Source organism: Triturus cristatus, chromosome 1_2 (genome assembly GCF_964204655.1).
Source record: "Triturus cristatus chromosome 1_2, aTriCri1.1, whole genome shotgun sequence".
Lineage (NCBI taxonomy): Eukaryota > Metazoa > Chordata > Amphibia > Caudata > Salamandridae > Triturus > Triturus cristatus.
Genome location: NC_140580.1, coordinates 1,148,087,545 through 1,148,098,161, shown reverse-complemented (window position 1 = coordinate 1,148,098,161; position 10,617 = coordinate 1,148,087,545). Strand labels below are relative to the sequence as shown.

The following is a 10,617-nucleotide window of genomic DNA, read 5'->3' as shown; positions in this document are numbered from 1 at the left end:
GCTGGGTGGCCACCTGGTCTGACACTAAGGAGGTTACATCTGAAGGAAATGATGCAATCATGCTAGTGTTCAGCACAATTTCCCTACCAATGGGATTTATTTTGGCGTGAGAGTCTTGCCTATAGCCAAGGAACATTCACAGTGTGTGATGCACTGGAAGATCCAATGCTGCAGAAGCAGCCTTCTCTCCCCCAAACGGAGGGAGCCTCCTGTGAAATACTGAAATCGGGGAGTCAGGACAGCATTCACTTGCTTATTAGAAATGTTTGTCAAGTACACCCCATTTAGTAATTGGCAAAACCATAAGAATACAGCTAGCCCTTGATAAATCTGGTTAAAACCTCAAACATATAAAGCAAGATTCTTGCTCGGAGAAACGGCCTCAAAACGTAGAGGACCGAATGCCTGATTTTAAGAATGAACTTCAGAATGAATGGAGGACTCAAAGAGTAACTGCTTGTTGGTCTGGAACGAAAGATATTTGGCTGAACATTCTGCAGGGATTTTGACCAAGAGTTCACTTCTGCACGGTCTCTTTTAAAAAAAGGTAATCATGGCAGGTCCGTGAGCACTAACCTCTCTGCTAAAACAAGCTTTTGAAAGGGCTCTACGGTGCAGATGAGCGGGGAAAAAAATGTAAAAGTACGTTCCCTTGACTTTTTCACTGGAAAAACAGAAAGGCAACTTCTGGGATAACTCAAACAAATGTACCTGACAACCTGGAGAGTTGCACTTTAGAGTAGATCTTTTGTGGAGATGTGAAAACAGACATAAGCGAAGAAGTCAAGAATACTTTGTTGAAACTTTTATTTGAACTAAATGGATGAAAAATGACGATATCCTGTGCCATGGCAATTGAATTGAAAAAAAGCTTGTTGTTGGACAAATAGAGTGAACTGTAATTTTAAATTTATTTAGCATTTATAACACACCTGCCCTCCATTATTTAATTTTTTTACTCCTTTTAAGGGCAGAGGAGGCGCATACCTCCAATATTCCAGACTGTTTCTTGCTATCAACCTGTTTGGCATTTGACAGAAATTTTTAAGCACCTGAAACTGAGGAGATATGTTTTCCCCAACATTTTTTCCAAGGTGGTTGTCTTCTTTTCCCCACATTAACACTTGCATACTCTAAATTTTCTTCTAATAACCTAACTTTGACTTTTGAAAATACCACATATGGCTATTTACCTATTCTGACTCCAGCCACAGCCAGTGTGGGTGCTGGTGTTAGCTCTTGTAGTGTGAGTGAAAAGAACGGTTACGTCAAAGTAATGATGCTGAAAATATTGACTGGGTCAAAAATCCAGTGGAAAAAAACACATTCAACAAACTAATATTTTGGATAGCTTTTCACCTACAGTGCATTTTTCACACAGGGTTTTACCAAAGTAATCAATAGCTATGGCAAAAAAGCTGAAGAGTTGACAGTTTCTGCTCTTTGTAGGCTGTTATTACTACTTTGCAAGTTCCTTCAGACACACACACATCAAACTCATTCCCATACGAGGTGTGACATTAGGTTTACATCTGGCATCCTCTGGTCTGTGTGGACACAAACTGCTGCACAATCAGCAACATAAAGGCACCAAAGAGAGGTGAAACTCGCACTTTATTGCAACATACAGAAGTAATGCAAGATCCAGAGAAGAATTACTTCTGCTGCTTCTATTAGCAATGAATTACAGGTAAGAGCTTTGATCAAGGGTGGAGGTCACAAGAACACAGGCGCTCAGACCTCCATATTTAGCTCTGTGGTTAGAATTCCCTACGAATAGGAACGTAACACCAAAGAAGCAGCTTTGGAAGACATGGAAGTATGTGTGCAAGGCACTAGTGCGGATACTGTTACACTGAGCGAGTTGCCAAAAGCCCGGAGTAATTGTGAACAAAGTGCTCTAAAGTATGGGGGGACATGGACTCTGCTCACCTTTATGCAAACACATATGCCCTGTCCATTCCTCTTGATACAAAAGGAACTGGACCAACTATGAGGCCTTCTCTTAATGTCACTATGCAGACTTACCTACCTCCTCCATCGTCGAAGGACCCCACTCAAGCAAGTGTAGAAACAGCGCTACACCTATCCAGTCTAAAATAAACAGTTCCACCTGTACAGATATAATACAGAAAGTTTTACATGTAAAAAAAAAATCTTCCTATAAGCCGCTACAGTCTATGCTGCACAGCAATTGTTCATCTCCCTTGGGGGAGGGGCACGTTATCCCCACTCTACAGCAGAACCATGAGGGAATGAAGCTGCATAAGTCATTCAGCACTATCTCTGGAGTCCATTAGAGACCCTACTGTATCTTTGTGGAGCGGGCAGCGTATAGGCCGACAGATACTCCACCTGGTTCCACCCTTTCACCCCACTGTCACAGTTGATATCAAGGAATGCCAGCATTCACATTTTCCAAACTTCTATATTTTTTTTATTTGATGTTATAATTTGAGGTTTTCTGTCTTTTTGCATCATCGCTCTGCTGTGAGTGTTCTCTCCTTTTATTTCTAGAATGGTCATCCTGTTGTCTGTCCCATTGCCTATTTTCAGTGTAACTTTTCCAGTTACCTTGTGTCTGGTTCCTATTAGCCTGCCATGATAACCTGTTGTCCATATTTCTATCATTGTCGCTGGATGAAATTGTTTGAGGAGTCCGGCTCGGTGTACTTGAGCCTCCCGCAGTTCGGTGGGGCAGTATGGGCCATGTCTGTCCTGGGAAGTGGCCAGAGCCATGTGGTAATGTGTGTCCTGTGTGGCTGGGCTGAGTGACCACGGCTGCGGGTTCAGGTTTGCGAGATAGACGGGGGTCCCGTGGTCGCTCATTAGGCAACGTTGGTCCTATAGATGGCACCGGTGCAGTAGAGGTAGCTTTTGCAGAAGCTGCACCTGGCAGCAATTTAGAACCAAAGAGCTGTGGCACTGCCTCAGGAGGGGCGCCAGCAGTCCAGTGCACGAAAGGACCTGGTACTGGCAATGATGGGGTTGAACCACTGGCACTCTCCTTTCTTTCTGTCTGAGGCACAGTGTGCTGAGGTCGGTCACTCAATGGCCTTTTTATTTCTTCAGCATTGGGAAAAGAATGGCTGCGCAGAAACGATGGCTTCAGTTTGAGGATTTTGGTGGCGTCTTTAGTGTAGTTTTCTTCTCGGGTTCTGATGATGGCACCCCTTCTCTGTGCATCCTGGATCAGCTGATTCCAATCTTTGTTTTCCTGATGAGTGAAAACAAAAATGCAAATATTTAGAACAGTCCACCTAAAGCACAAGGAGTGTCAATGTTGAACTTGACAAGGGGTCAAGCTCAAGCGAATCCACCAGGAACCCATAATTCAAACAGCAGCGGTAAGAAAACAGTGAGGATACACTAGACCGGTACCTACAGTGAGCTGAAATCGAGGCAAAATCTTCTCTTTCAAACTTATTAAACTCCAGAAAAGACAAGACTATTTGGCCCCCTGCTCTCAGTGATCATGTCTTCTACAGACAGGAACATGCAACCACTTCCACCCATACCTCGTCCAATTCCCAGAGCCTCTATCATCACTAAAGTAAGAACTCTAGAAAAGGATCAACTTAGCCTAAGCAAGAGACACTACAAGGGACACAAAAGGGGGCAAGAAACATAGATCAACCACCACAAGCATGGACAAGAAGAATCAGAAAGGAGAAGAGTTGAGCCCTGTCAGTGTCACTTGCAAGAAACATCAGGAGCTGGGAGGCAAGCAGCTATCAGCCAGGCACAATCTGAGGGCGCAAACAGGACCGCATTCAGACTGCACCTCACTTACCTTTAGAATCTAGAATGATTAATCAGTTTTACTAGCAGACTCAGAGTGGACTGCACATCGCTGATGCTATGCTTACAGTCTTGCTAAAATCAAGCCTCACTGGTGGATTGCTGAGCGTCACCTCAAATGTCCTCCATTGAAAACTGGGGCTTTGCAAAAATTCTCCTGTTCTTTACAAGTCTCAGCCCTAAAACTGGCCACACTCAACCTTTAAAACATACTCCCAAAGTTTAAAGACCTATAGCAAATGCCTTTTTCTCTCTGAAGCCATTAGCAGCCGGCACACATTTCAAAGATCACACAACACCAGCACTGCTCAACTACTTTAAATACCACAGTCTACAGGACCACATCATACTGAAGCTTAGCAACATAGGTTACTGCTCTATATGGTTTGTGCCAAGCAAATACAGAACCAACAATGGAAAGCTAGAGCTAAGCAGCCCCACTCGAAATGAGCTAGCTCTTAAGGTCTATATGAATATTTCAGAGAGGAAGGTTTTTAAGCAACACTAGGCCAAACCTTGCAACGATCGTGGTGTGAAGAGCACACGCTGCAGTGATTAGGAAAGGTGCACAGAGAAGTCATGTGACAGCCACATGTATCCACCAGTGAAATTTCTCTGAAAAAGCTCCTTGGACACTTGAGCGGTACTTGGGTATCCCGGGAAACACCTGGCTGCGGTGTGCCTACATTAAATCGAACTGGGATGTTACATTAGGTGATAAATACAGCTCTGCCTACCTTGACCCCAACGTACAGTAACTACAAAAAAAGGATAGGTTCTAGCAATTGCTTTAAGGTCATTTTATGTTAAAAATCTAAAACACTTCTGACAAATGGAGAATTAACTCCAATATGAGGCTAGGGAAGAGCACTGTAACAGATGCTCATTGGGTAAGAGGTAAATGTAATGCTAGCTCAGACAAAACCTGGGAATTCGCTTTGAGGACAAACTGCCCAGGAAAGTAGTAAAAAGTGCCTAGAGATGGACCTCTCATCCTACTCAGGAATCTTTCCATCTGAGGCCCAATAAAGCTGCTCACTGGTACATGAACTCTTGCAGAGCACTTCTGTGCAGTGGGAACAGCAGCTCAATTGCTGTCATACACCATCAAGCGAATACAGTTTACAAATTCAGGAACATAGCATCTAAAATCACAACAGAGGAGAGTGTGCGAGAATCAGCCATCCACGAGGAAGGAGAAGGAAGGCAATGATTGTGGACAATAACACAAGATCGGAGATATAGAACAGACTGCAAACCAAGAGACCACACTTAAATCATCGAAGGAAGGGAACTATAAAGGAACAGCACGGGTCAGTTCACAGGAGTGGACTTTGTTAGAAATCTCTGCCTATATTGCAGTCATGGGCTACGTAGGTTGACTGAACCCAATGAGTAAAATAGGTGGAGGTCCCCTGAAGTTCACCCTCCATTTGACTTAGTTGCAATGAAGGCTAATGAGCATGTGAAACTTCAAGGCATTTACTCGTGGTAGTTAGATAATCAACCGGCGCTATCCCTAGAGGACCAGAGTTTGCAAGGTAGAACACGGCACGCTTGCCCCAGAAGAAGCTGGGGAAAAGTATTTAGGTCTGAAAGATGACGGAGATCATAACCACAGAAATGCAGTAGGCTAGCACACTAAGAGAAACGCTGATCAGGTTATCATGATGGAACACTGTCAGTCTATGGGCTCCAAAGGAACAACTTCTGGAACATTTTCTAATCGGCAATCGGAGGAAGGGACAGAACAAATGAGCTGCTATTCGTTTCTTTAAGAGGCTTAATGCCAACACTCCTGAAAGCACCAGAGCAAGGCGACCCGACTCGAGGGCACTATTAGTTGAACATAGTGTACTTCATTCGGAGGAGCAGCTTTTGAAACAGTCAAGAAACTTGACATGATCAATAGGCAAGGGTGAGATTAATAGTAACGTGCGTTTATAATGTAGGGTGAGATCGCCTATGCGCTGGATGTCTTCTAGAGGGCGAGATCCGCTGTACAAAGGGTCTGTAGTGAAGGGTGGGTCTCCTCGGGGACAAGCTCGATCACACATTTTATCTGTAATCAAGGACGAGAGCCAGTGAACACAGAGCTTCCAGGGTATGGTACGGTACGATCCACCAAACTGAGATTAAAGTAAATGAAATTCAGTGTACACTGGATTTCTACTGGACGTTAAGAGTCAACGTGGACTGGGACTTTACTGGGGTGAGATTCACTGAACAACGGATCTGCACTCGAGGGTGGGATCCTTTCTCCACTGGCTGCGTGCTGGTGGGCAAGATTCACATACACCAGGTCTCTAGTGGAGAGTTTCATTTTAAACATTAGTACATTTATACTGGATGGTGAGATCCACTGTACATAGGGTTGCTACTGTAGTGTGTGATCAGCGGACACTAGATCCCTTCGGGAGAGGCTAGAGCCACAAGCTGTCTGTACTGGAGGCCAGTTTCCACTGCACACTGGTTCTCTACTGGACATGGAGATCCAACATAATTTGTTTTTTTAATTAAAGAAGAGATCCCCTTACACTGGGTCTACATTGGAGAATGTGAACCACTGTTCATGGGTTCTCTAGTGTAGGATGTGATCCTGTGATCCCATGAACACATGGTCTACATAAGAGGATGAGATCCAATGTACACTGGGTCCCTCCTGGACAGAGGGATCCAAAGTAAAATGGATCTCTACTCAAGCACAAGTTCTACTGAGCGCTAAATACTCTCTTGGGAGGCGAAATCCACTGTACCGGGGTCTCTAAATCCCTACACTGGATGTAGTGTATGGTGAGAAGGACTGATCAGTTTGTCTGGAATGAAGAGTGGGACCTACTGCACACTGGGTCTACAGTGGAGAATGAGATCCATTATACATGGGGTTTCCAGTGCATGCTGGGATCCATCGAATACGGAGCCTTGCTTGAAGGGCTAAATCCACTTAACAGCTGTTCTGCAATGAAGAGCGAGATCCATTGAACACCAAGTGTACACTGGTGGATTAGATCTATTGTACAGTGGGTCTCTAATGTACCCCGGTCTATATTGGAGGATTAGATCCACTGTGCCTTGGGTATCTACTGGAGGATGATCTGTGAGCTCTACTTGCAGCTGAACTGTGGTGCAAGTGTCCAAGGCAGCATACCTAAGCCCAAACAAATTTACCACTAATACAGAACATGTTCAGGATTTGCATATTACAATCTAGGCTGCTATGGCATAAAGAACTGGCACTAGAGACAGAGCAGTAAAGAAATACTGAGGCCTTGCTCATTTAAAACAATTTCAAAAGGCATTGGACGAGCTAACACAGATTTACCAAACAGGACAATGGCATAAGTCGCAGGAAAAATCAACAGAGGTAGTGATGCATGCAAGTCATGCAAAGGAGGTGAAGAAATACATCATAGGAATATTGAACATGAAGCACTAATCAACAGTAATTGCCAACGACATTCAGAATATCTGGTATTATGCTTTTCTCCCAAAGATGAGCTTCAATTGCCCATTTCTCACACTCATCCTCTTCTCTCCCCATTATCCTCAACGAGGTAACCCCCTAGCAAATACATTTGCAACGTACCATCAACGTTTTCAAGCTTCCAAGAATGAACAGACTTGATTTGGCTCTAGTAATCGTCACATTCATCCGCTGTCGACTGGCCAAAAACCTGGGAATAAGAAATAAATACAGACATGGATCTTTTGTATTCTTTTCATACGACTAACACAGTGACAGTTTAGAATGGATTATCTATCTAACCGCAGATTCCTTGTCTTAGAATATCCTTCAGGTTTTAGAATGGAGCCACAGAATTTTTGGAGCAGTTACCCTGCCTGTCACTACCTGATGCAGCTCCACACTGGTTCCATACTGTCCTGGAAGTGACGAAGTCGAGTCACATATAAGCACCACCCCTGCACGTTGATGTTGGTTTCTTGTCTTTCCATTTTCCATGCCCTGAGACCCGGAGCGTGACCAATTGTTGGTAGCAATCTATAGACCACTAACTGGAGACCTTTTAAAATTGCTAACAAAAAAAGTACCCACTACACAGAACAGGGAAGCTGGAAGGCAGTGAGGAATCTGTAAAGTATCCATCAGAAAGACCATTACAGAAGGTAAGTAAATTGGTTTTCTGATGGGATATTTCTTACCAAAGATTATCTACCTTAGAAGTGGCACCAAAGCACTGCCTCCCCAAGATGGAGAGCAGGGGATGGAGTGGGCTCACACCAAAAAAATCTTGCAGAATTGAGCAGGCAAAATTCTATTGTCACCAAACCTGGTGTCAAAGCAGTAGTACCTTGTGAATGTATGCACCCACACTGCAGCCTAGCAGATACCAAAGACAGGCACCCTCTGCACACCCCCCCCCCCCTACTCCAATGCAGTGGTAGCACCCTTGGCCCTGGTGGAATGGGTCCTCAGACCTTCAAGAGCCTGCTTCTTGGTCAGTGCACAGCAAATCTTAATTGAGTATCCACCTCGACAAAGTCATTTTCAACACAGCATTCCTCTTCTTTGCTCTGGAGAACCCCACAAAAAGTTGACACTCCACTTAATAGTTCTTGGTGCGGTCTATGTAAAAACAGTTGTTTTTACAAAGAAACAAACAGTTGTTTTGTCTTTCTAAAGGCTTTAGTCTTCTTGATGTAATAAAGTAAAGCTCTTGACGTCAAGCGTGTGGAGAGCTCTCTCCACTACATAATCGGGGTTTTGGAAAAACACTGGTAACTCTACCGATTGATTAAGATGGAAAGCAGAGATTACTTTGTGAAGGAATTTTGGATTTGTTCTAAGAACCACTTTATTGCAATGTATTTGTAAGAATGGTTCTTGTATGGTTAAAGCCTGGATCTCACTTACTCTCCTGAGAGAGGTGATTGCGACAAGGAAAGCTACTTTCCATGTAAGGGACTGTAATTCACATTTGAGTAAAGGCTCAAAAGGGGGAGTCTAGTAAGCACAACGTTTAGGTTCCACACAGGAGAGGGTGGCAGCCTGGGTGGAATTATCCTTTTAAGGCTTTCCATAAAGTCTTTGATAGTGGGTACTTTAAACAATGACAAATGTTGTCTGATTTGTAGGTAAGCAGCAAGGGCAGCCAGATGTAATCTTATGGATGAGTATGCACGATCAAATTTTTGTAAATGTAGTAAATAGCAGATGATGTTTTGAATGGAAGCATCTAGCGGATCAATTTTGTTATTGCAGTACATGAGAAATCGCTTCCATTTGGCTGCATAGCAGGCTCCAGTAGTAGGGCATCTGGCATCTTTGATAATGTTCATACGGTCGGGTGGGAGGTTAAGGTAACCAAACTCTAGGACTTCAGGAGCAAGATTGCTAGATTCAGCTGTGCTGGATCTGGGTGCCTTATCTCTCCATGGTTCTGCGTCAGTAGATTTGGGGAGGGACGTAGTTTTTGGTGTGGAACTACTGAGAGTTCTAGGAGTGTAGTGAACCATGGTTGCCGTGCCCATGTGGGAGAAACTATGATCAAATTGAGAGACTGTTTGAGCTTGCGGAATGAGCGGGAGTGGCAGAAAAGCATACGCAAATCTGCCTGACCAGTTCCTCCATATCGCAATGCCCTTGGACAACGGGTGTGGGAACCTGGCGGCGAAGGTTGGGCATTTTGCGTGTGTGGCGAACAGATCTATGTCTGGGTGGCCCCACATCTGGATAAAGGGCTGAAGAACTTGCGGATAAAGTTCCCATTTGTGTATCTGCTGAGTTTGACGACTTAACAGATCCGCAATCTGATTGTTCACTCCTGGAAGATGTTCTGCCAGAAGATATATGTTCTGTGGAATGGCCCATCTCCATATGCTTTGCGCTAGATGAGACAGCTGCAAAGAATGTGTTCCTCCTCCTTTCTGAATGTTATACATTGCTGTCATATTGTCTGTTCAGACTAGGACAGTTTTGTTGAGAAGATGTGGTTGGAATGACTAACGCTAGAAATATTGCCAGTAATTCTAGGTGATTGATGTGTATCACTTTTTGTTGAGCGGTCCACTTGCCCTGAATTGTGTGGTGTAGGAGATGGGCTCCCCAGCCGGTGAGGGATGCGTCCGCTGTTTGCACTATCTGTGGAACTGGCTCGAGGAACTGCCACCCTTTGGAAAGGTTTTGTGTGTTCCACCACTGCAGAGAGCGATGTGTGCGGCTGTCCACTAACACCAGATCTGTAAGTTGACCTTGAGCCTGGTTCCACTGACGTGCTAAGCATTCCTGTAAAGGGCGCATTTGAAGTCTTGCGTGAGGCACTATGAAAATGCAGGAAGCCATCATTCCTATGAGCTGCATAAACACTCGAGCTGGGAGAGAGTGTTGGGGATGACATTTTGTGATGAGGATTTGCATACTGGCTATCCTGGCTGGATTGGGGTATGCTAGAGCTTTGGAAGTGTCTATTGTGGCTCCTACATACTGATGAAGGTAGGAGGGCTGAAGGTGCGACTTGGTGTAGTTTTCTGTGAACCCCAAGTTGTGTAGTAGCTGAATTGTTTGGCAAGTGTGGTGAAAACACATGGACGTGCTGCCTTCGGAGGTGTGCTGCAACTACCGCAAGACACTTCGTGAATACTCTGGGTGCAGTGGTGACTCCGAATGGGAGAACCTTGAACTGATCGTGTTATCCGTCCACTTTAAACCTTAGATATTTCCTGTGAGCAGGGTGTATGGGAATATGGAAGTAGGCGTCCTTGAGGTCTAATGTGGCAAGGAAGTCGCCTTGTTGAAGCAGTGGAAGGACTTGAAGAGTGATCATGTGAAAGTGATCTGACTGTAGAGAATGAGAGGTC

At 44.4% G+C, this 10,617-nt stretch overlaps 1 protein-coding gene across 2 annotated transcripts in view; it reads right to left on the bottom strand.

The window, feature by feature from the left end:
• Nucleotides 1-892: 892 nt before the first annotated feature.
• The window catches only part of SETX (senataxin), a 674,415-nt gene continuing 664,690 nt past the window's right edge, over nt 893-10,617 (bottom strand). For both annotated transcript variants that reach the window (XM_085613922.1, XM_085613923.1), the window contains exons 24-25: nt 7,388-7,475; nt 893-3,217 (exon numbers count right to left, since the gene is read on the bottom strand). In XM_085613922.1, the coding sequence (XP_085470048.1) occupies nt 2,438-3,217; nt 7,388-7,475 (868 nt within the window). In that variant the 3' untranslated portion in view covers nt 893-2,437. The remainder of the gene's footprint in view (nt 3,218-7,387; nt 7,476-10,617) is intronic.